Source organism: Cricetulus griseus, chromosome 6, assembly GCF_003668045.3.
Source record: "Cricetulus griseus strain 17A/GY chromosome 6, alternate assembly CriGri-PICRH-1.0, whole genome shotgun sequence".
Lineage (NCBI taxonomy): Eukaryota > Metazoa > Chordata > Mammalia > Rodentia > Cricetidae > Cricetulus > Cricetulus griseus.
This window is the reverse complement of record NC_048599.1, coordinates 145,288,031-145,313,438: the sequence shown is the minus strand read 5'-3', so window position 1 is coordinate 145,313,438 and position 25,408 is coordinate 145,288,031. Positions and strand designations below refer to the sequence as shown.

The 25,408-nt window shown below is 53.6% G+C and overlaps 1 protein-coding gene across 3 annotated transcripts in view; it reads left to right on the top strand.

The window, feature by feature from the left end:
• Window positions 1-25,118, top strand: part of Lmx1b (LIM homeobox transcription factor 1 beta) — a 79,057-nt gene extending 53,939 nt beyond the window's left edge. Inside the window, exons 3-8 of one of the 3 annotated variants that reach the window (XM_027423743.2) lie at window positions 16,846-17,078; window positions 18,758-18,939; window positions 19,124-19,201; window positions 19,335-19,401; window positions 20,876-21,019; window positions 21,316-25,118. In XM_027423743.2, the coding sequence (XP_027279544.2) occupies window positions 16,846-17,078; window positions 18,758-18,939; window positions 19,124-19,201; window positions 19,335-19,401; window positions 20,876-21,019; window positions 21,316-21,473 (862 nt within the window). In that variant the 3' untranslated portion in view covers window positions 21,474-25,118. Of the gene's footprint in view, window positions 1-16,845; window positions 17,079-18,757; window positions 18,940-19,123; window positions 19,202-19,334; window positions 19,424-20,858; window positions 21,041-21,315 lie in introns of all 3 variants that reach the window. The other 2 variants (XM_027423742.2, XM_035446649.1) reach the window with 2 other exon arrangements.
• Window positions 25,119-25,408: the final 290 nt, after the last annotated feature.

The following is a 25,408-nucleotide window of genomic DNA, read 5'->3' as shown; positions in this document are numbered from 1 at the left end:
GCCCAAGCTCAGCTGGGGCCCCTGGCCTGGCCAGCCCAGGGCCGAGGGGCCCATCTTTGTTCTGAGTAGGGCTCAGACTGCTGAGTGCCTGGGTAAATAGTCGCCACAGTAATCGCAGACTGATTCCAACTAATTAAATCCTGCGCCAAGAACCCACTCCAACCAGTATCCCGTGAGGCCACGAAAACACAGACACCCCAGACGGGCTTTGCTCAGGGTCGGGCCTGCTGCTCTAATCCTGTATCTTTTGAAAGATAGGCGCGTCCTGGGATGAGGGGTCAGCAGGCCTGCCCTGTGCCGAGCGGTGGAATTTTTCAATAACCAGCAGCTGGGGCACCAGGCACACAAAGGCTGTGTAATATCCTGTGAGCTTACTGTGGTAGAAGAGCCAGCTCCCTCCAGGCCCAGGGCAGCCACCCCCCACCGCCCAGGCCCACACGGCCAGTGACAGGCCACTGGGCCAGGCCTCCCCTCTCTGCCTTCAGAAGGGCAGGAGAACTAAGGTCGGCTGCCTGGTCACCCCCCTCTTCTGGATGGAGGCTTCCAAGAAGATTCATCCTCCTTATTAAAACCCAGCTTTGATGCTTCCAGGCCCCAGCTGTGGTGATGGCTGGCCTGCCTGGGGCAGGACTGGTGGGACCAGACCCCTAACAAGGCCAGTGCATGGCTCTCACATAGGGAGGCCACTCAGTGCAGGGCAGTTCCCAGGAGACCTGGCAGGGCCACGTACTGGCTGCTGACCTTGAATGAGAGACTCAGTTGTACCCTCTGTGAAATGGGACATTGAGTCATTGTGAGGTTCTGGAGTAGATTAAATTAGACAGGGGCCCAGTGGCTCTGCCCTCTGCCTCGGTCTCTTCCATAGCAACCTCCCTCACAGGCTGTTGCAGGGAAGCCAGGTTTGTGCCCCAGGGGCTCTCACACTGTGTAGGGTTGTCCACACTGGGAACCCCACAGCACATATGAGAGTGATTAGACGCTGCAGAGATCCGGTTTATTTTATTTTATTTTATTTTTTCCCAAAGAAACAATAGTTGCCCCCTCTCTGGAGTCTGGAATGCTTTACGCCCAAGGTCTGGGACCCCTCATTTAAATTGGCTACGAAGGGACAGGCGCTGTGGCCATGGGAGGAGGTTGTTAGGGATGGAAAGCCAGGGGCCCAGGAATTTACAATCCGTTACTTGAGAGGTGTCCTGCCTCCCCCCTCACCCCACCCAGGCCTTCACAGGCCTAGCATGTGCTGTAAAGATGTCACACTGGGTAGGGGCACTGAGGAGCCTTCTAGGGCCTGGCCTTGGGGAGAGGATATGCTTCTCAGGGCTGCATATGTCCCTGCTAGGGGAGCCGGAGCCGGAGCTCATGAGATTCCTGATAAGTGGGGGCATCCCTCCCCGGGCACCTTGGTTCACAGACCCAGGGCACCTTGGTCAAATTGGGCATCTCTCTCTTCTGGCCTATGCTAGGTGCTAGGAGTTGATACATGAGTCATGGCTCTTTGTCCTTCCCCCAAGATTGCACCTACCTTGCTACAGCCACTGCTCCTCCTCCTCCTTCATGTGTGTGTGTGTGTGTGTGTGTGTGTGTGTGTGTGTGTGTACCTGTGTGTGACTATGAATGTCAAAAGAGGGCATTAGATAGCCTGAAGCTGGAATTCTAGGCAATTGTGAGCCACCTAGCATGGAGTCAGGAACCAAATTCCAGTCCTCTGCAAGGGCAGCAAGTACCCTTAACCATTAAACCACTCTCCAGTCCTATCTTGCTGCTTATGTGGGGCCTGTGCTGTAGCTGAGGGCTTGGCACAGGTGTAGTGCCTCTCTGAGCCTTGGTTTTCTCTCTATAGAGTAGAGAGAAGCCTCCTGCAGTTGGGGGAGTGAGATACCCAGGCTCTGGGTGGGAGGTGCATGTTGAGCTGAGCAGCTGTAGAGCCAAGGTTTACCAGGAGTCTTAAGACTGCAGGAAAGCACAGTGCTTTCCTCAGGGAAAGGAAGAGCATTGGGGAGAAATTGCAGAGTGCATGGGGAGCCACCAGCAGAGGGGAGGGGGACATGCTGATGGCTGGGCTTCATGGGCACCTGGTACACCAGACTTGGGACTGGTGGAGAGGTGGGAGGTAGCTTATCACTGAGGAGAGTCAGACCTGGGAACCCTGTATGAAGCATGCTAGTGATGAGCGGGTGTGATGGGAGGAGGGAGCTTCCTGGGCCACTCAATGGGAGCGAATGGCAGCAGGTGCCATTGAATTGGAACCTCAATAGGAGCTGGTCAGGGAGCCATGAGGGAGAGAGGCAGGGGCCTGGCAAGCCCACAGGGTGTCTGAGATGGTCCCCTTCTCACCCCCCACCCCACCCCCCACCCCCGTTCCCATGTTCCAGGTGTCAGGTTCTGCTCTGAGAGCAGTTTAATGCTGCTTCTCTGCTCATGGTGAGTGACAATGGTTGGGCTGGACCAATCAGCCCTAGCACCCAGTGGCCAGAGACCCTCAGTTCAGAACAAGGACTGTTAGCATTATGAACTGTTGAACCTTAGGCACAAACCCAAGGGAGACTGCATGGAAATGCGTGTGTCCGTGTGTGTCTGTGTGTGTGTGTGTGTGTGTGTGTGTGTGTGTGTGTGTGTGTGGTGGGAGCAGGAGCTGAGTAAACAGCACTGCCCTGTCCCCACCAAGGCTGTGGCCAGGTACACAGGCCTGTTTGGACAGCTGCCGTGTCTGTCTGTCTGTTTGGGAGATGTTAGCTGATAGATGGGGGTGAGCTGGCTGTTAACCCCTAGCTGCCTGCCAGGGTTCCTTGCTTCCTGCCTCTGTCTAGGGGACAAGGCAGCCCGTGGGTGGCCCTGACTGCCCCCACCCCAACTCCTCTCAAGCAACCCCCCTCCCAGCTCTGAGTCACAGACAGAGTGAAGGGGGCTCCAGGGTGCTGACAGCCTGTCCCAGTCCACTCCCAAGCCGGGGACAGAGAAAAAAATAGTGACCAGGGCCAAGTGCTCCTCTTCCTATCCAAATTCACCTCTAGTCCCACACACCCTGGGGATAGTTCTCTATGAAAGACACAGCCACTGCCAGGCTTTCCCCTCAGCTCAACCTGGAGTAGAATAGTGTGTGAGATGGGTCAGAGCTCCTGAGAAATTGAGCCAGACAGGGACAGAGCTTGGAACACTGTGTCAGACTAGGCTCACTCCATCTCCTCTTGGATGTCTGGGAGGATCCTGCCCTGAGATGACAGGAATGCAGTGCCAGAGAGCCTCCTTCCACCACTCTGGGTCCCATCTCAGGGTTGTTGGGGGCGGGGTACCCTCCATCCAGCCCCAAGCCTTTCCCACCCTCTAGCTCTCTCCCAAACCACCATCTCTCAACCCCAGCCAGAAGCTTCTCAGCCTTCTGCTGGACTCCAACAGCATTTCTTAGAGGGCTCCAGCTAGGAGCCAAAGTGATCTTTTGAAAATGTAAATCACTCAAGCCACTCCCCATTAAAAACCCTTCAATGGCTTCCCATGGTTCTTGAGAGTAAGACAAAATCCTTTAAATGGCCGGCAAGGCCTCCGCGGGGTGTGGGTTAAGTAAATCTGGGTTTGAGCCTACAGTGAAGAACCTGGCAGCTGGAAGTCAGGTGCCCTGGGGGGGGAGAGAGAGAGAGAGAGAGAGAGAGAGAGAGAGAGAGAGAGAGAGAGAGAGAGAGAGAGAGAGAAAGAGAGACCCAATCAGTTCTCATTACAAAAGACTAAGCTAGGGGTAGGGTGGGTGGGGTGTGCATGGGTCCACACTTATCTCATTTTCAGGAAGAAGGAGACCCCAGCCAAGACATAGGTTGCCTCTGGGAAGGGTACCTGAAGACTAGGGATACCGTGGAGGCAGCAGCCTTTTGGTCGTTTCAGTAGTAAATCATGGGAGGCATTACCCATTCAAACATAAGTGCAATTGTTTGTGAAGTCTGTAAGACCCGCCCCTTGGCTGCTCTGGCTCTGCCGGGCTCCTCTGGTTCCATTTGTCCCCTCCCCTTCAGCTTTTCTTTCTAGGTCATGCTGGTGATGCCTCTGGATCTTTGTACACACTGCAGCCTTCCCCAGAATCTCCCCTCCAAACTTCAGGGGGAGGGGGTGGTGTCTTCGACTGCCTTTCCCTGGAGGGGCTGGACCTGGATTTGCCTGTCCCACTTCTTGGTCCCACCCATCTGGGCAGAGTCGACGCCTGCCTCTTTTTACACAGCTGTTCTCAGGTGCGCAGGACCCCCAGCTTCGGGCCTGCACACGGTACTGGAAAGAGTGAGGGAAAGGAGAGGAGGCCTGGGAATTTCATCCCACAGGCATTAGCAGGGTGAGAAAAATTTACCAGACTCTGTAAGTGGGAAGGTGTTCTTAGCAGAGGGCGCTTCAAGGCGCAAAGGCTGGGCACTGGGTCTCCATAGCAACCTGTCTGCCAAACTCTTGTCTTCCACGCCCAAACTGCGTGCCTTGGGCAAGTTGCCTCCCAGCTCCGTGCCTCAGTTTGCCCCTCATCAAAATGGGGGTGTTGGCAAGGACCGCTCTGAGTTGCTAGGGGAGGGATCCCCGGATCCTAGTCAAAAGCGTGCGCACACTCAGCCGGTGCTCAACGCTGGGGGGGGGGGGAGACTGCTGCGGGCGCAGGGAAAGGGTTAAAGCTAGGCGCTTTTTAATTGTCAAATGACTGCGGGCGATTAGCGCTGGCAGCTTCCTCAATAATCGCTCTTCTCTGTACCTGCTGGGAGCTTAATTAAAAAACAAAGAGGCTCAATTTAAAGGCCATTACTATGCTAATGCAGCCGGGCGGGCGGTGATTAAGCGGCTCACGCGGGCAGCGGGCGGCTGGGGCGGGGCGAGGGGCGATCAGTTACCCACTAAACGGGCCAACAGTAGGGGGGTCCCCAGGAGTGGCCTTGCATGAGTGGCCTTGTATGCCCTGCCCTGCAGGGGCACCAGGCTTAACCTGCCACGGCCACCCCCAGTCTGCACGAGAAAGCTCCCTGGCTTTTCAGAGGTCCAATCCCCACGCCTCCAAGCCTGTAGAGTCACTTTCAGCCCGCCCCTCCTTCACCCACCTCTCAGAATCCCGTGGTTCGTTTTAGGGACTTGTTCTACTCACCAACTATAACTGTTCCCCCCAAAAGTCACCCCAAGGGCAATTCTTAGGCTCCCATATCTCTGGCACCTCTCTTTTTCCCGTTCTCCCCAACCTCCTCCCCAACTCCAAGAAAAGTATGGTACCCCCCATCAGGAAGGCCCAAGCTCTGCATTGAGGAAGGGACCCGATCTTTCCAGAGGTTATCCCGGGATCTTTTTGTTTGTTGTTGTTATTGTTTTGTTTTGGTGGGTGCGTTTTTTGTTTTTGTTTGTTTGGATTTGGGTTTTTTCAGACAGAGTTTCTCTGTGTAGCCCAGGCTGGCCTGGAACTCAGGGATCCACCTGCCTCTGCCTCCTGAATGCTGAGATTAAAGGCGTTCACACACACAACACACACACACACACACACACACACACACACACACACACACACACACACACTAATCTGGGGATCTTTGAAGGAGGGCTCTTCCTGTGTAGCTGTGAGCTCTGGGCTGGGCAGATTTCATCAGTGCAGCATTTGGTAGGACCTTATATACATGCTTCACAATGTGGTTCAAACCAGAGCAGGACAGAGAAATGTGTGCACACAAAAATACATGATGGAGGAGTGGCTTGAGCCAGATCTCATGGCAGCTGGAGTGTCTGGGCTAAGAAAGTTTGTGCTATCCATGTATCCATATCAAAGGGAGCATGGGCAGAGGTTAAGTGGGAAATGGCCAGTCTGACCATCAGAGAAAGGAATATTCAACGCGGTCTTCAGGTTTTTGGAGAAACTCAGACATGTTCAGTAAGAGGCCAGACTCTGAGAAACAAATTATAGGGATCAAGAGTAGGAGGGGCTGTCTGAATCCCTGAAGGACAAGGAGGAGCACATAGGTTCTGCAGTCCATATAGGGCACTTTGAAGTCTATCTTGACCCCATGTTTTGGTCCCTGGATGGCGTGTTTTCATTGGCTGCCTGGTAAGATTTGTGAAAACAAACCTCACTGATTGAGTTGGCAGGATTGAAAAACACCCTCCTGATCCTAGGGGAGATTTACCTCGGTAAATAAAGAAGTCAGTGTGAAACGCAACTGCTGGCAGGGAGGCTGAGCAGGTGTAATGGTTACCACTGGCCATCAGCAAGGCTCTCGGTGGGCACAAACCCCACAGCAGAGCCAGCACTTAAAAAAAAAAATCTGTGAAAAATCGTTTATCTCAATAAAAATAATTTTAGTAAAATAAAAAAATGAAAAGGGAAAAAGGTGTAAATTATTTAACTATACTAGAAAGAAAATTGATCAAAAAATTAAATTGCCTTAGTGGAGTTTCTTCTAGAACATACTAGCTCAAAGGAAGTTTATCAGTGTTGACAGAACCCTAATTAAACCCTGCTACAGTTTACATACAAAGATGGCAAAATCTTTGGGGTTAGAATGGTGGACCACAATACCAGTTTGGTTAGTGCTCTGCCCACAACTGTGTCCCAGTCCCTCCTGCAGAGACTGGGTCCCCTGAATGCTGCTGTTCCTTCTACCAGGAGAGCCCTGTGGCTGTAACCTGGACCCAACTCCCACTCAGTTCTTGTCACCTGGCACAGCAGTTGGTCGTGGTGTGTGTTTGGGAAATGCTAACACTTGACATTGCAGTGAGAGGTTGGGATGGATGAGCAGGGAGTCTGTAGATGGCTGAGGCTATGGGTAGGTCTGCGGGGAAATGGATGGGTGGATAAAGGTGTGGATAGATGGTAGGTGGATGAATGATGTGGATGTAAGAAAATGGATTAGGTAAGCAGATGGATGGTAATAGAGGAACACATGAGTGGGTGGCTAGATGGGTTGGTGCCTGGACGGATAGATGATGAGTGAATGAACACATGGATAGGTAGCTAGGTGGATGGATGGATGATAGATATGGATATGTGAGTGCATGCCTGGCTGGCTAGACTGGTGGATTATGGATAAGGGGATGGGTTAAAGTGGGTGGGAGAGTGACTGGATACAGAGCTGGTCAGGGGATTGTGAATGGGTACATGAAGTATCACTGTACAGAACAAAAAAAAAATGCTTTATTTTCAGGTCTTGAGTGTTGGGCCTGCAGCCTTGCTCTCTGACATTTCATTCTTACCAACCTGTTCCTAACTAATACACTGTCTCCCTAGCCTTGCCAATGGCCTCTGCATTCCTCATGCAGGCAGGAACACACCCACCACTATGACCTGTCTTGGAGTTGGTTCTCTCCTTTCACGTTTTTGTGAACTCCAGGGATTGAACTCAAGTCCTCAGTCCCGTGCAACAAGCACCTTTACCCAATAAGTCATCTGGTCTTTCCTACTCTGACATATTTTAGTATTATTATTGTTGTTGTTGCAATAGGAACTCACTACGAGGTACTGGTTAGCCTGGAACCCACTATGTAGACATTGGCTTTGAACTTGGGGCAATCCTCAATTACAAATGAGAGGCATTATCCCCAGCTCTGCTTCGGTATTTGAAGTCACCAGCAAGTTTTTTGCTGCTCAGCTGTGCCTTCCACCTGACTGAGTATATACCTGCTCAGGCTTTGCCACAGTCCCACAACCCTTCCTGGGCATATGGCTCTGGATCCAGTGCTTTCTGGCCAAGAAGGATCACAAGATAAAGCTGGTGGCTCCACGTGTCCTGGTACAGGCTTTCTCATCTTCCAGCCAGTGAGCATGGGCAGCCACACAGGCTTTCATGTCCTCAGCACCCCTCCAGCCTGGGACATGGACCTGGCCACTCTGAACTGACAGTGGAGGCAAAGATATCACCAGGTGGGCAAGAGGGAAGCCACAGAGGGCTTTTGAACAGGAATTCCTGCAAAGGGGGCAGGAGAGCTGCAGCCTGATGCCTTCTCTAACACCATTTCCCTCTGTAGTAATGAGACTAGGCATGCCTGTAGTCAGATGAATGGCCTGTGTGCAAAAAAATGCTTGGGCCTGGTCTGTAGGAAACACTTCAATAAATCTTATACTCTAAAACTCAGAGTGAAATAGTAACACTACTGAGAGCTCTCGGATCCCTCGGCAGGAGGGTGGGGCAGGGCAGTGGAACTGGATTGGCTCCTGAGGCAAGGATGGGCAGCAGGAAGAAAGGAAGGAGCAGTCCAGGTCCTGGCTCACAGTAGGTACGTAAACGTGATGAGTGAGAGTAACCCTCTCTGTGGTTTGGGATAACATCAAGCTATTGGTTAACCTGCCTCTTCCTCCCAAGTGATGGGCCTGCAGTCGTGTGCCGCCACACCTGCCTTTATGTGCTGCTGGGGATCAAACCCAAGCCTTCTTGTATGTCAGGCAAACCCTCTACCACCCAAGCTATACTATTTCTGGGAGCCCAGACCAGAACCCATACTCTTCAAACACAACCAGAGCCCTCAGCCTGGTATCCTCACACACTTGGCTGCCTTAGCTGGCTTTCCTGTGGCTCTTCTGCCTGTATCAACATCCTGAGCTCCACAGGGCTTCATGGGAAGGTGTTCAGATGGGGAGAAGGAGGGCTCATCCACTTCGCCTCTGTCCTGAACTCTGTCTCTCCCTGGTGGCAAGAAGGCTCCTGTCTGGTTTCAGAGCAGTGTCCCACCCCAATCCATGATGAGTTCCACTGAAGATGGAACATGGTACAAGCTCATTCTGTAGGACTGCATGGGCGTGCACATGTATGTCTATGCTCATGTCCATACCTGTGTGTGTGTGTGTGTGTGTGTGTGTGTGTGTGTGTGTGTGTGTGCATGTATATGCGCATGTGCACACGTGTGTGTTCCCATCTAAGCTTCTCCAGAACTTCAGATGTCAGGTGCTGTCCCTGGGCACACACTGTCCAGAGTTGAGGCCCCATTCTCCCCTCCCTCACTGTGCCCTGGCTTTCCTTTCTAATGCCCTACCCCCACTTGTTGAGAGGGTCAGACTCACCCTTCCTCTGGCATCCTCTCCTTTGGAAGGCTCCTGGGGGTGAGGCTACTTCTGGATGCTGACCTCACCTTGTCAAGGTCACTGGGCTGATATCCCTAAGCCCACATCTCTGCTCTGCATCCATCATAGCTACACAGCTGCCAGAGAGAGCCAGTTAAGATGCCAGCCCAGAGGGTAAAACAGATGGCTTAGTGGGTTAAGGTGCTTGCCACCAAGACTGATGATCTGAGTTCCATTCCCAGAACCCATATGGTAGGAGAGAACTCAGACAGTTGCCCCCCAACACACACTAAATAAGTAAATGAGCAAATAATAAATGTTTAAAAAGACTTTTAAGTGATAGTCTATTAGCTCAAAACTTTCCCAGGTCACATGACCAGCCCTCTCCCAGCTCTGCCTGCACCTGGGTCAGTCCCCTTCATTCACCTGCTCCAGCCACAGTGACCTGCGTCACTTCCCAGCATCCCAGGGACTTTACACTGCTGTTCCTACAGCTGGAACCCATTCCCTAGACATCCCAGCTGTCTCTGACTGCCCTCTCTAAAACCACAGCCCTCTAGACACCACCTTGCTCCTGTGTCACTGTATCGTCTGCTTTGGTACGCTGTGTGTGTGCTGGTCTAAGTACAGATAGACACATACGCTCTAACTTATGGAATGTCCCCTCCTCTGTGAGAATGGAAGTTGAGGTGGGGCCTGGGGTGGACTGTTTCTTCTGCTCCCAGTTCCACCCTCATTTAGTGCCTGGCATAGAGAAGGTGCCAGTGTCTGTGAGATCCCTGAATGTGTGCCTGCTGGTGTGGGGACAGTACCTAAGGCTCCAAGCTGGGCTGATCCCTGCCTGCCTATGGCTTGTGACCTCCAGACCTGGCTGGGGCCCCCCCCACGGTGCCTGAGAGGTGGATCAAAGGGCTAAGAGAAGCCTGGGGCAACCCTCATGCAGGCTGGGCAGGCAGCAGGTCAGCAAGGCTCTGCCAAGCCCTGGCAGGCCAGGAGGTACCACACCGGCAGCCAGTGAGCATGGCCAGCCACACAGCACATTCCAGCCGCCTGATTGACACGCACTCCGGGCCTGCCTGCGGCTCCTGCCGCATCAAAGCAGATGTTTGCAGCTGGTTTGAGTTGGATCCCATCAACAGGCCCCTTTTTGTCTCCAAATAAAAAACAGCTAAGCCCGGAATGATAAGGATGCACAGACACATGGGGGAGATGTCAGTAAGTCCCAGTGATGGGCTGGCTCCTGCAGTCCCTCCCTCCCTACTGTCTAGGGCCCTGTCCCCAGGCTCTGGAGGCCTGCCCCTCACCCTTGTACCTCCATCATATGGTACTACAGCCCCCATTGTGAGAACTCCATACCACAGGGAACTCTTACTATCTTGAGGCCCATCAGTGGAACCTGGGGACCTGCAACCACACCTGTCACACCTGGGTGTAACCTGGAGAAGGCTACCACACCTGCTCAGTAGACACCCATCCTCCATTCTCTAACAGATAGCCAGGACAGAGGTGGCCTGTCCCAAAATCAGGAAGCTAGTAGGGCAGAGCTGAGATTCAAAGCCACTCCTGCCACCCACCCCCAGAACCAATTCCCTATGCCCATGTCATGTCCCATCCCAGGAACACCCCCCCACACACACACACACACTGTCCTCCACATTTGGCCATTCCACCTTCCTGTGGTGAGCACAGCCTGGCAGATCACCTGCCACACTGTGGCCATCTCTGTAGGACCAGGCAGTCTGGCTCTGTGCCCAGGCATCCTCAGAGCCAGCTTCCAGAGTGTGGCTGGATGAAGCAGCAAGGAAGGTGCCACAGTGGGCATAGACAGCCACCAAGCCAGTAGCACCCATTCACATGGTCTCAGTTGGGGGAAGAACCAAGCAGTAGTGTCCAGGAGCTCTCAGGCTTAGCTAGAAAGCATCTGCCTCAGTCAGGGTGACATTCTGTCAGAAGCCTTAACAAAGAAAGACAGACAATAGACTCTTCAGTTGTGTGTTCTAGAGAGAACAAATCTGTGTCTTGTTACCTAGTGGTATTCTTAGAGCCCCTCAAAGAAACATAATTTTTTTTCCTCACCCAACCTGGCTATCATTCCATTTTTCATAAGGTGGTTCATCCATTCAACAAACGATAATAATCTCAGTGTCAGACCTGGGGATGAGTTAGATCCAGTGTCAATTCCTAGCGCAGTAGGGATATTGGACACATAGAGAGTGGCTGAGACTATGCATCAGGGAAGCCTTCACAGAGAAGGGGACCTTTGAAACAGGCCTTGAAGGATGACCATTCCAGAAGCAATGGGGAGAGTGAGAGAGGCAAACCTTGGAAGCAGATGGGAATTGCTATGTTTGGGGGTGGGGGACATTGAAAAGCATGGTGGCTGGTGGCAGGCCAGGATGTGGTGTAGATGGCCATAATTTGATCTTGGGCTTTACCTTGAGATTATTCTGTGCTCTCAAGTGTTGTGAAGCAAACTGAAGTCTGATTTGATTTGACAAAGGAGTGTGTCAGCTTTCCATCCCTGTCACAAACCCCAAGGCAACCATCTTCTAAGAAGGAAAGATCGATTTTGGCTCATGATTTTAGAGGCTTTGGTCCATGGTCACTTGGCCTAGTGGTATTGGACCTACAGCAGGGTGGAACATCATGTCGGTTTCCAGGACCCCAGTATCCCTTTCAAGGCCATACCCCAGGGACCTAATCTTTCCCCAGGCCCTACCTTCCAAGGATACACCACCTGCTAATATAGTGCCACAGGCTAACCTCATATGAGTCTTTATGGGACATTTTCAAACTACAGCAAGGAAGTAAGACTAAGTTTTTTTAGTGTCTTCAACCTCACTTCCTTACCAATTTCGAAGTAGCAGTGCCTACTGGGGTGGTTACAACTCACCGCTGGAGCTGCCAAGTGAGGGCTTGGCTGGAGGGCTGAATGTCCCGCTGAGAGCCATGAGCATACATGTGGAATATAAGTTATCCCCAGAACCTGACAAAGGGCCCCACAAACTGTAAAGTGCACTGGTGGGGCATGCTGTGCAGCGAGGGGGGAGGAAGAGAATGTTCACTCAACAATGATAAACTAGCGCTGGGAACCTTTATTTATTTATTTTTAATTTTATGTGCATTGTTGTTTTGTCATGGGTGTCAGGTCCCCTGGAACTGGAATTACAGACAGTTGTGAGTTGCCATAACAAAGTGCTGGGAATGAACCCTGGTCCTCTGGAAGAGCAGTCAGTGCTCTTAACCACTGAACTGTCTCTCCAGCCCTAAGCCATCTCTCCAGCCCTAGCACTGGGAATCTTGAAGATGTAATGGCAACAATCACAGTCCCCATTTACCCATCCAGTCCCAGGAGCGCCCAGCCCCCATGTCAGCAGCATCTATAGTTATCCCCATTAAACACATGAAGACACTGAGGCAAAGTGTATGTACTTAAATAAGGTTCCAGGGCTTGAAAGTGACAGAGCCAGGGTTCTGAGCTCATGTGCTGCCTGGACCCTGGGATCTGGCTAAAGACATCTGGACTGAGGACAGCTCAGAGAGGCCAGTGTTGTATGCAGCTAAAGAGCTGAGCTCCATGCATGCCACAGTGATCACTGTCAGGTTTGTGACCCACATTCAAATCCTTTGCAAAATACTCTGCTTTCAGACTTTTTAAAATTAGCCTCTGATGTGTTTAATAAATTGTGCTTTAGATAGCTTGATCCAATTACTGATGGAGATGGGCTCACACATAGAATGTTCTACACAGTGATCACTGAAAAAAATGTGCATGTAGAGTTATGTTCACTTTGGTTTTTATTTATTTTATTATTATTTTTAGATGCATCTCATGTTTCCCAGGTTGGCCTCGAAGTCACTATATAGTCAAGGATGACTTTAAGCTTACTGCCCCACCTCCTGAGTGCTGGGATTACATGTGCATGTCATGTCTGGTTTTATGCAGTGCTGGGGATCAAACCCAGCTTCCTGCATGCTCAGCAAACATGATGAGCTATATTCCCAGCCCTGGGTTTGGTCTGTGAAGAACCCAGACCCTTCCTGGAGAGGAAAAATCATGGGGTGTGAAGTAGATTGGGCCTCCAGGAAGCTCATAGCCTTGGGGCAGATGCACAGGCTCAGTAACCAGAGACAAAGCTGTCTGGACTCACAGGGTCAGAGCAGTGCTGTGTGTGACCTTGGACAAGTATCTGCCCCTACCCTCCAGGACTATGAGGACCTAGAGAGTTGATCCAGCTGGATGGCTGCCAAGCCTGCTTGGTGCTCAGAGCTGCCCTGTCTTTAAGTCAGGAGAGCAGGACCCATTATTGAGGCAGATGAGAGCAAGAGGGACTGGCAGAGCAAAGTATGCTGGGGCTTAGGCACACACAGCAAGGAACCTGCTCCCAGAAATCAAGGGGGACCCAATAAGCATGGACCACAAGGCCCCTTGAACTAGCATGGTGCCAAGAGCTTCTTCCCAATGCTCTACAGTTAGCTGGAAAAAGTCTCCTCCCCCATTCGGGCAGGGGGGCTGTTGAGACAAGGTTTCTCTGTGTAGCACTAGTTCTCCTGGAAGTCTCTCTGTAGACCTCTAACTCAGAGATCTGCCTGCCTCTGCCTCATGAGTGCTGGGATTAAAGGTGTACACTATCACAGCTGCCTGACTCATTTTTTGTTTATTTTCTTTGTTTTTGGGGCAGGGTCCCATGTAGCCAAGGCTGGCTCTGAACTCTGTGTAATCAGAGATGATCTTGAACTTTTACATTTCTTTTTATTGCTGTGTGTATATTGGGAGGGTATAAGTGCTAGAGCTTGCACACTGAGGTCTGCTCTCTCCTTCCTTCCACCTTTCTGTGTGTTTGAGGGACTGAACTCAGGTTCAGATTTGTACAGCAAGTCCTAGCCAATGAACCATCTCACTGGCCCCAGCATCAAACTTTTGATCCTCTTGCCTCCACCTCCCCAGTGCTGAGATTCCAAGTGTTTACCTCAATGTCTGGTTTAACATGGTGCTGGAGATGGAACCCGGGGCTTCGTGCATGCTAGACAAGCACTCTGCCAACTGAGCTACATCCCCAACTCAAATGTCCCTATGTAATAGATGGGGAACTGGAGTCTCAGAGGTTAAATGTCTTGCCCAAAGTCACATAGCAAGGTAGCTATGGAGCTAGGGCATGGAGTGTTCACCTAGGACATGCAAAGCCCTGGGTTTGCACCTTGAAGTTGTGGAGCCAAGGTGTGCCCCAGCCCCGTCTGCTTGCAGGTCTAAACTGATAGCTCCTGCCTGTTGTGCTGAGAAGCAGGCTTCAGCTGAGTCCATTACACACAAAGCAAGCTGAGACTAGGAGAGTGGAATTGCCCACAGAGCTTCCAAGCTTCCGTGATGGCAGTGTCCTGCCTGTGGCTGGCCCGCTTCTCCTTGGCTCTCTGTGGCTTCTGGTTCCAGCCATGTGCCCATGGCAAAGGGACTGAGAGAGAGAAGGGGATTTGGAGAGAGGAGGGAACCCCTATACACACACATGAGTAGCTCTCACTCTATCCCTGCATGGTAGACAAAGCCGGCCCCGTAATTGGGAGTGAGTATTTCATACGTGCCCCCCGATGTTTTATTGGGTGGAGAGATGCTTGGAGACCGAACGGATGGCACATTCCGTTTATAAAGTGCACGCCGTTTGTTTTATTTCCCAGGCTCTTGCAATCTAGATAACAGATGATGCCCCGAGTGGCTGTGCTGCCTGGAAATGGCTGCTGGAGCCTTTGGAGGGGTATTAATAATAGATTGTGTTGATAAGCTTGGAGAAAGTCGCAATCCACCCCCTGCTGCCAAGGCATTAGTGTGGCTGTTGAATGTAGGAGCGCCAGCTTGGTGGCATAGTTGCTGAATGCGGGTCACCCCCCAGCACACATCCCGCTTGCTACTTCTCTGCAGTCTTGGAAGCTCTGTGTCTTGGAGCCCCATAAGATGTGCTAACTCTGGCCTGGGACCTGGACCTGCCAAGATGGCCAAGACCTGGGTACTGGGCAGTACCTATCTGTTCTGACCTCTGCAGCCCTCACTGAGTCAGGTTCAGAGCAGCAGTGAGGTGTAGGCATCTGCCTCTGGGAAGGAGGCCATAGCCAGACAAGTTTTTAAGAGCCTCAGCCTACTATGGCTGCCGATGGGACAGGTTGGACCCTGAACAAAACTACCCGGCCTGTGCCTTCCTTGCAAAGTCACAGGCTGAGCTGGGGCTAGAGGGTCCCGCTTGCCCCCAGCACCTATTCTGACTTTCAGTCCCATGCCCAGACTTTGCATACCCATACCACAAATGCACACAGAGGCCCCTGAGAACTAGAAGGAGCTATAATCTGCCATGAGGTATCCCCATTAGAGTTGGGACCCCTCGGAGACCTACTTTATGGCTTTTTGCTGACTCACATGCTCAATGTCATCAAATCCTCAGGATGGTCTTCTGGTACCCCCATTTTTACAGCAGAGCCACCTGAGGCAGTAAGAAGTTCAGAGGCAGGTAGAGGAAGCCATGTGCCCTAGACTACGGCATCATCAGAGAAGGCTTCCCAGAGCAGGTGGCATTGGAGTTGGGTGTTGCAGGCTGAATAGGAGTCTGCCAGACAGAATAGAGGTGGGTACGGGGTTGCTCCCAGGCTGAGTGCTCTGGCCAGTGCCAGGGCATCAACCAGAACTGGAGGAATCCCTGTCCACTGCACCACAGCATTTTGTCGTGGGCGGTGCTGATGGCAGCCCCGGGGAAGGGAGGCAGGGCTGGAGCCTGGCGTTTACGGCTGTCCCTGCTCCAGAACCGATTAGCAGAGAATTGCAGCTGTAATCTGTGCCCGTGATGGCGGGCCATAAAGAGGGATGGGACTCGAGCGGTGCTCCCAAGGTGGCGCCCGCAGACGTGGCCCGGGGATGCGGGGAATGAAAAATGGTTTTAATTCCCTCCCAGCAGCAATAATTTGATTCTTCATAAATTTTTCCATCAAAGTGTTGTTGAGGCTGAGTTCCCACAGAGCAGGCATGTGACAGGGTGTGGGGTGTGGGGAGGAGCGGTCAGCAGAACAGCAGGACCATCCAGCACAAGCCAGCCAAGGGCACGGAAACCCTGTCGGGCTACATCCTTAGATGGGAGACAGCACCATCCTGGATCAGCCCACCCTGGGAGTTGTTTGTGCTCTGAGCAAGAGGAACTCTCGTCGGCACTTCTTTTCCTCATCCCTAAAATGGGGCCAGGTCTCTCTGGTCTCAAGGGTCATTGCAAGATCAGGTGACATGCATGTGTAATGTGCTGAGTACAGCTGCTAGCCATGCTTTCGCAAGCTGTGCCCATGTGGAAATGAAGGGACGAGAAGGTGGCACCAAGCCAAAGGGCAGGGACAGAACATGTCCAGCGGCTGCTGTGAGGGTACACTGGAGACCCCATGACTGTTCTGAGGAATCATAGCCAGGAAGCAGGGGGTGGTGAGATGGGTTGTTCTTCTAAGGGCACTAGGGAGCTGTGGAAGTATGGATCAGGAAAGAGCAAGATCAATGAGCATACGAAGAGCCTTCTGTGTCCTGTGTTGGGGCACAGGTGAGAAGATTTGAGATCTGGGAGCCCAGGTTGGGGAGAAGGGCCCAGGCTGGAGGGCAGGGCAAAATTGGGATTATTTGGCTATGGGGATGAAGGAGGCTAGTGGTCAGGGAGTGAGGCTGACCCCGAACACTGCCCTCTAGTGGCTTCCATGCCTGAGAAGGAAGACCCAGAAGCAGAGCTGACTGGGTCCCCGTAGGACATGCAGAAGAGGAGGGTGTGTCCCCGCCCTCCCCACACTGCCTGCAGAGGGAGATGTCCTGGGTGAGACCCTCTCAGCCCAGCCTGTGCCTCCTCCGTTCCCCGCAGGCTCTTCGCGGCAAAATGCAGCGGCTGCATGGAGAAGATCGCACCTACCGAGTTTGTGATGCGAGCGCTCGAGTGCGTGTACCACCTGGGCTGCTTCTGCTGCTGTGTATGCGAGAGGCAGCTGCGCAAGGGTGATGAATTCGTGCTCAAGGAGGGCCAGCTACTGTGCAAGGGTGACTACGAGAAGGAGAAGGATCTTCTCAGCTCCGTGAGCCCTGACGAGTCTGACTCTGGTGAGCCTGAGCTGGGACAGCTGCAGGACATGGCTCAGTGGGATTCTGGAGGGGTCTTCTGAGCTCCACAGACCTGCACCCACACACATGTCCAGTCAGCACTGATAAATCACATCCATCCCTGCATGTCACCCTAGTACTTATCTGGGTGCCAGCCACAGGGACAACACACCTGTATGCCTATCTGACCGCACATGTACCCAGTACTGTAGAGACACCATCCCATGTACCCCTATGTGGGGAAATATGCTCACACACCCAAGCATGCAAAGTTCCCCCTAGGCACATACATACATACACTGCTATGCTTCATATTTCGGCAGCTAACCAGCACACTCATAGGCTGTGCACACATGTTTGTATGCACTTGCATGCACTGTGCATGTGACAACTTGCTCTCTGGCAAGGCCTAAAGTTCAGCTGGCACCCTGTCATTCCTGAAACTTGAGCAGGGAACATGCTAACATGGCTGTCCTGTCCTTTGAGATATCCGAGATCCACAGGGTTAGCTTCTGCCCATGTGGGAAGTGTCTGCTGTTTCCAGGGTCCCAACGTCTAGGCTGTAGTATGGCAGAGTCCTCATGTATCTGCTGCTGGCCATCCCTGGGTTAGACACTGTGACAGCATTGCTGTGGCCACCTGCACTCCCATGGAAGGCCCACCTTGCAGATATGGTAGAAGGGATCACCTTCATGAGGCTCACCTCCAGAGAAGGCGGGACTAGGGAGAGGATAGGTTCCAGTGAGGGGTGTCAGAAACTAATGGTTGTTAGGAAGCTTGGCCATGTACCTGACTCTCTAAGGCCCCAAACCCAGGAGTCATAGAAGTGGTTTGTATGTTGCTGGGTATGCATACATGTTTCTTCATGCCACATGTGCCTTGGCATGTATGTGTCCCTGCCTGTGGGTGCAGGCCTCTGTAAGCCCATGATTGTACATGTCTCTAAGGAGCACATGTGTGGGCCTCTATACCAAGACGCAGGTATGTGTACCCACCAGTGAGCATACTCGGCGAGTGTGCACATGCTTGCATAGCGTGGTACTAAGTTCTCCTGGGAGGATGCCTGGCCCCTGTGTCTTTGTTAGTTTTTAGTCCCTGGAGGTCTCCAGAAAGAAGGCCCCTGACATTCTTCTCTTTTCCCCTGGTCCCCAGCTAGCATGACACATGACCCTCAGACACCAGCAGAAGGTGAGTTTCAAACATGTTGAGCTGGGGAAGCCCAGGGCCTGCCTGGGCCATAGTTGCCACATGCCTGTGCAGGAGGCTGTTGGCCTTCAGACACGCAAGAGCAGATCTGTCCTTGTGTGTAAGCACCACATCCTGCACACACTCTAGTGTGTGTGAGGCTCGTGCACAGCCATGGTGTGCACCTGGGTCCATCCCCACCCCCACACCCCTGGGCCCGATTCACTGTCTTCCAGAGCCCATGAGCACCCGAAACTGTGGACCAGCAGTTAGACTAGGCTGGTCCCAGGACGAGGGAGTGAGAATTGTCTGTTGTCCCTGCACAAGAGATGTGCAGGGAGCAGGAGATGAAGACCCAGGCAAAGAAGGCTCTATGGGCCTAGGGAAGGGACTACTTTATCTGAGGTCATTAGGGAGCCACAGCAGGTGGGTGAAGGAATTCTCACCTAAAGATGCAAAGCTTGAACTAACAGGTTGGATTGTGTCTTCCACAGTGAAGAGTGAGGATGAAGATGGAGACATGAAGCCGGCAAAGGGGCAGGGCAGCCAGAGTAAGGGCAGTGGAGATGATGGGAAGGACCCGAGAAGGCCCAAACGGCCCCGGACCATCCTCACCACGCAGCAGCGAAGAGCCTTCAAGGCTTCTTTTGAGGTCTCCTCCAAGCCCTGTCGGAAGGTGAGGAGTTCTGGGGGGGATGGTCTGATGCCAACACCCCTTTTTTACTTACTGTGGATCCAGCTCCTCCTTCCCAACCCACTGCTATCATTGGGGACAGGAGTGTCCCTCCATCCCTCAACCCAACTGCCACCTCCCAGCTGCTATCTACACAGACCTGACTTGCCTCCTCTCTCTGGGTCAGGTCCGAGAAACACTGGCAGCAGAGACAGGCCTCAGCGTGCGTGTGGTCCAGGTCTGGTTTCAGAACCAAAGAGCAAAGGTGAGAGGTCACTGCTACTCCAGTGCTCCAGTACACACCTGGGAGATGGGGCTGGGCAGAAGGGGTGAGGGACATAAAGGGGACCTGATGTGCAGGCTGAGACTGAGTGGGTGCCTGGCTTGTTACCCTGCAGATGAAGAAGCTGGCTCGGCGGCACCAGCAACAACAGGAGCAACAGAACTCCCAGCGGCTGGGCCAAGGTGAGCCCCAGGGACATGGGGAGCAGAGGCTACAACGGAAGGGTTGTCAGGGTCTCTACTGCAAAAGTCATTGCTGTCCCCTTGTGCTCTTTCCCCACATCCCACCCACCCTAGTTCACTCAGCTCTCATGGAATGCCTCCAGGCCAGGATTACCAGGCATACCTCATGAGGAAACCGAGGCCTGGGGGAATCCAGGGACCTTCTGGGATCACACCACTAGCAAGGGGCAAAGTTGCCTGTGTATAGGGCTCCAACCTGCACTTTTAGAGGTGACATACACTGGCTTCTCACTCATTCTGTGAAAGTGCCCCAGAAAAGCTAGGTGGAATATGGAGACGCCCCTGGTGGGTTGCCACTAGCAGTGAGGAACCAGTCCATGGAGCAGAAGGCATGTCCTCTGGAGCTGGTCTTCACTCGGAAATCTGTTTCAGTGCCAACAGCTTGGGCCAGGGATGGTATCCATGGCTACCCTGGGACATGGAGACTTTGAAGTTATGGAGGGAGGAGGGTGCAGAGCTCCAGAGACTTGCCTGTGTGGTGCAGGGGAAAGAACTACCTGCTCGGGGAGTGGGCAGCTCTGCCACTCATGGCTGGAGCCAGGCCAGCATCCCAGCCTGGACTTGGGGACCTACCAAGGTTCCAAAATCCCAGATTTCTTGTTTCGCCTTTTAGGCCCTCCTGGGGCCACAGCCTTCTGCGTTCAGCCACCAGGCAGCCCTGTACTTGTTCTCCAGTGTCCCCAGCTCCCTCCTAGATGCTACCCAGAATCCTCTGAGCTTACCAGAGCTCATTTGGTGCTACCCCAGTGCTCACGACCTCTTTGGCCCCACCTTTCCCTTGTTCTGTCACCATCTGGGGAGTGGTTGTCCCTGGTCCACCTTGCATCCTCTGGATACAAGGTCTTTCCTATAGAGACCTTGGCAGTGTCCCCAGGACCTTCCCATTTCCTCTTCCCAGCCTCCCAGCATTTCTTCACAGCACCTTCCTTGCTTCAGACAGCCCCAGAGGGAGCCGCGCTGCACCCCATTCCTAAAGCACCCCATTGTCGCCTATCCATCCTACCCCATTTGTCCACATCCACTGCCTACCTCCCTGATGTCTAGCCCCAGCTGGTGGACTCTCCAGTCCACCCGACAGACCGTTCCCTCCCCAGCTTGTCCTATCACTTCCTGCCTGTTCTTTAGGTTCTGCTGAGATGAGGGCTTTTCCTCCAAGAAGCCTTCCTGGGCTTGGGTTCCATCTTGGTGCTCCCATGTAGTCAACCATGGTACATGGGTACTGCCAACAGAGGCTGCCGCCTCTTCAGCCTGTGCTCTTGTAGCTGGAGCAGGTAGTCTTTGGGGGAAGGGACTTGGAGAGAGAAGGTAGAAGTTGCATCAAGGAGGGAAATCATAGGGTCCCTGGGGAATATCTGAAGGGACTACCAGGACAGGGCAGGCAGGACCAGCTGGTGAAGGCACTCATTGTCCTCAGAGGTCCTGTCAAGCCGCATGGAGGGCATGATGGCTTCCTACACGCCGCTGGCCCCTCCACAACAGCAGATCGTGGCCATGGAGCAGAGCCCCTACGGAAGCAGCGACCCCTTCCAGCAGGGCCTCACGCCACCCCAAATGCCAGGTGACCACATGAACCCCTATGGTAAGCTGCCCCACCCCATCTGCCCCAGCACTGCCCTCTGTCCTTGCCTAGCCAGGCAGACAGAGGCTATGACAATCCTTGCTGCCCCAAGCTGAGGGCCCAGGGCCCAGGGCAGTCCAGCCCACACTGCCAACCTGCCTCCCACTGACGGGAAGGGCCTAGACCCAGCCAGCTGGCCTGCCCATAACCCCTGGCCATGGAGCCTGCAGGGCTGCCAGAACCTCCTGGAGCCCTGGCCCACACCCAGCTCCTGACATCCCTTCTGCACCCCACAGGGAATGACTCCATCTTCCACGATATCGATAGCGATACCTCCCTCACCAGCCTCAGCGACTGCTTCCTCGGCTCCTCTGATGTGGGCTCCCTGCAGGCCCGTGTGGGGAACCCCATCGACCGGCTCTACTCCATGCAGAGCTCCTACTTTGCCTCCTGAGAGCCAGCTGGGCCGCATGGACGCTTGGGCCTAGGCCTAGGGTGGGACCACAGGCCTCTGCAGCCAGCCGGCCCCCCAGCCCACCACCCACTCAGACTCAACAGACAGCCATATGGTGCCCTCCCCTCGGCCAGCCGGACCTGGCTCAAGTGCCCACTGGGCACAGCCAGACAGGCAGATGGGTGCAGCCTGGGCAGGGATTGTGTCCTGCCCACAGAGACCTTGTGACTCCTGGGGACCCAGAGCTCTTGGACAGCCACTCGCCTCCCAGCCCTTTGACTCCATCACCTCCTTTCCCCTCTCCACCTCTTTTTTTTGGGGAAGTTTGTATTTGTTCTATTTTTTTTAAACATTCTATTTCCAGCCAACCTCCATTGTCCCTGCAAGGCCAGCCCTGGGACAGTGCCTGGTACCGGAGAAATGGTTATACGGGTGTCCTGCGCAGGTGACCACTTCCCTTTCTGGTCAGCGCAGGGGATGGTTTCTGGGTCCTAGGAGGCCCAGGGTCACTGTCCCCAGCCCTAGGCTGGGGCAGAGTAAAGGAGGAACCAAGCAGGGGTGACAGGCTCTTTGTCCCTGCCTGAACTAGGAGTCACAAGCAAGAGGAGGGATGTGGGCAGAGCCCAGAGAGACCCAAAGGGACAGAGATGCACATGTAAAGGCCCACACATCTGTAGGCACACCTGTGCAAACATGCATATACTTCTGGGTGTACACACACACACACACACACACACACACACACACACACGTGGGAGAGGTGGGCAGATGCTCTGCAGTGAGGTCGGTGGGCAGGGCCTTCCTCTGAGAGCAACTGGAGAGAGAGGAAGGAGGGAGGCTTTGGTGTGCACAGGTGAGCCTAGATGCATCCAGGCTCTGTACAGGTCAGTACTACAGAGCAGGAGGGCAGCCACAGACCCAGGTCCCAGGCCAGAGATGGAGCCCACAGAACCAGGTAGAATCAGGCCACAGCCAATGATCCAGATGGAAAGGGCCCCAAAGTCACCAGCTTGACCCCATCTGATACTCACTTCCCTTGGTCCTTGTTCTTCAACAGGGCTAGCTGCCCTTCTTGTGGCCCCTCCTGACCTTTAGTCTCCTGTTAGCAGACTAAGGCTGTTCACTGGCAGGTGTGGGACTCGGTGACCAAGTTGCCCTCCTGACATTAGCTAGCTCACACAGAACAGGCCCATCCCCTCCCCTGCTTCTGCACCTTACTCTGATAACGTGGTCTGAGATCCCGCAGGTGGTTTAGGTCTCGGCTTTGGAAAGCCACCCTTGTTGTTCTATGAGGAGCCTCTGTCCTCACACTCCTCAACCTGTGTAGATGGGGTGCTGATTGCTCAGAGCCCATGGAAGACCGTGGCCTGTACCTAGTTACCTTTCCTTCCGTTGGCTTAGTCAGCTTGGGCAGTACCCTGAACTCACAGTATCCCTTTCCTCTGTCTCAGCTGGGGGAGAGGCCTGCCCTATGGGGCTCCCTGCAGTACCCGTGCACAGTATATAGCCCACCAGCATTCCAGCCTCCTGTGTCACCTAAGCCCCGAGGCTCCTAGACTCTTCCTGCCCAAAGCAGAAGCAATAGTGGGTCTTTCCTTGGCAACCTCTACTGGGCCCTGACAGGCAATGGGTCCTGGGGCCAGATGCCCAGGATGCTATCACTCATTTAATGCTGAATCCTAACCCCCCAACACATACATCTGATGTCTGCCCAGCTCCTGTTGTGGGCACATAAGGATGAGTGTCTCTCCACTTTGGGCTCTTGTGTCTGGCTAGTTAAGTTGTGTGGGTTTGTTCTCTGTCTCAGACCCCCTTTACCCCACTCAGATGTCACAAGATGGAATCAACAGGGAAGAGCAGCTGCCAGCATAGGCCTCCAGTGTCCCTCTTTTTATAAAGAGAGCATCACTAATCTCCATGCTGAAGTTATGGTCCTGAGCCAGTTGTTTTCTGGGGATTCATCCTTTCCTGCTCTGGCACAGCCCTCTGGCTGAATTGTACAGGGCATATTTGGGGTGGACCCAGGGTGGATACTGGCTCCTGGGAGACCCAGCCTTCTCTTAACCATGTTTTAAGTTGGAAGACACAATACCAATAGGCTGTGTAGGTCATCCCTTCTGTGACAGCTGGGAAACCTGAGACAGGAGAGGGGCAGGGATGTACTCAAGGCCTCACAACATGATAATGGCAAAACTGCAGCCGGAAAAGGACAGTAGGCCTGTCCTCTTCTTTGTCTCTTGTGTGGCCTGCACCAGGGACCAGTGTGTTCTCACCACACCTGCTGGTCCCAAAGGGTCCTCCCTTCCTGCTCTGGGGCCTCCAGACCCCAAGTCCAGCCCTGGCATCTGCTGTTCCCATGCTGGTGTCCCCAGGCAGAAGATGTTATCAGTAAGTTGCCAGAGGAGGGACCACAACCATCACACGGGAGATGAGATGCCCAGGCAGCCGTTCTCAGGTTTCACCATGGCTGTGGCCTGCTGCCCTGCTGAGACACAGGAGCACACGCCAGCCCTGGACTGCTGCAGGGACTCAGGCTTCTGTCCTGTGAGCAGAGGCAGCCTTTGCCACAGCCCTGCCCAGATCTTGTTAGAGACCCTGCTCAGGTTGGGGAACTGGGGCTGAGAAGTGGTATGGGGCTGGGCGGGCTGGCCTGTAGCCTGAAGAGGCAGAGGGATGCAGGAGTAAGAGGCAGACATTGAGAGATAGGTAGGAGTGTCTCAAAGAAAAACCAAGTCCCATCTCCTGCCTGGGGATGTGGTATGTTGAGGCTCTGGTGGATGAAGGAGCCTGCCCAGGTGTCATACAGGAGTGACAAGTACCCGGGCTTTGTCTCGGTCACTGCTTTATCTGTGGATTCAGTCCATGAGGCTCCCCCATACTCTGCTGCCCTCAGTGACTCTCAAGAGGCCACACACAGACACCACACCAGGTGTGAGGGTCAGACCAAGGGGTGCCACAGGCAGCCTGCTGTCAAGGAGGCTTCCTGGAGGGGGATGTGGGCGGTGAGGAACTGCCTCAAAATGAGTAGGCCCAGCTGAGAGGCAGCCTCTCCTCCTTTAGGGATATCCCTTTGAAGTGAGACCACCTCCCAAGTCTACCTGGATGTCCCCCCTGCTCAGTCAGGGAACACGGCGGGGGTGGGGGGCAGAATGGACTCAGAGCTCTGGGCACCCCTAGGGCCAGGGGGATGCTGCAGCCCAGGGCTGACCACTGTGGGGAAGGGCCACCACACTCACATATGTATGTGCTCACACACTCACACCTGACACAAGGAGGCTCACACATGGCCTGGAGCAGGGAAGCAGGAAGGACCCTTCAGCACAAGGCCCCTGATAGGGGCAATTGCCAATGGTTTCTGGGCTGCTGCCTTGCCCTGGGGGCCCACTGGAGGGAGTTTGTTGCAGCTGGGCTGGGGCCAGGCCACCCATCGTAGTATTCTTCCGTTTACCGTGTACAGACTGCCCGCCTGCCATCCCAACACACATTTTATTTAATAACTTGTCATTGTTAAATTATTTATTAGCGTTACCACATCACCACCCCTGCCTTCCACTCACCTGCCTCTTCCCACAAAAGCAGAAAATGGAAACAACAAGAAAAAGATGAGATGTTGGTATATTTGTAAATAAACAACCTGTACACGCCTGTGTGGCCTCTGCTTGGGGGTGGGGACTCAGCCTAAGAGGGACTCTGCCTGTGACACTATTGGACTTCCCTGTGGCTGCCAGGAGCAGCAAGTGGTGGACACAGGGTTTGTGGGTCCCTGGTCTTATCCAACTCCACCTCCTAGTCCCCTTCTCCCTCCCTCCTTGTGCAGTCGCAGCTCCTTGCTGTCTCCAGCCTTGCGTCCAGCACAGCCATCCATCACCACTCCTCCCTGTCCAAATTTCCCAACACTCACTCATCCATCCCTTCATTCAGCCAGCCTTTGTTAA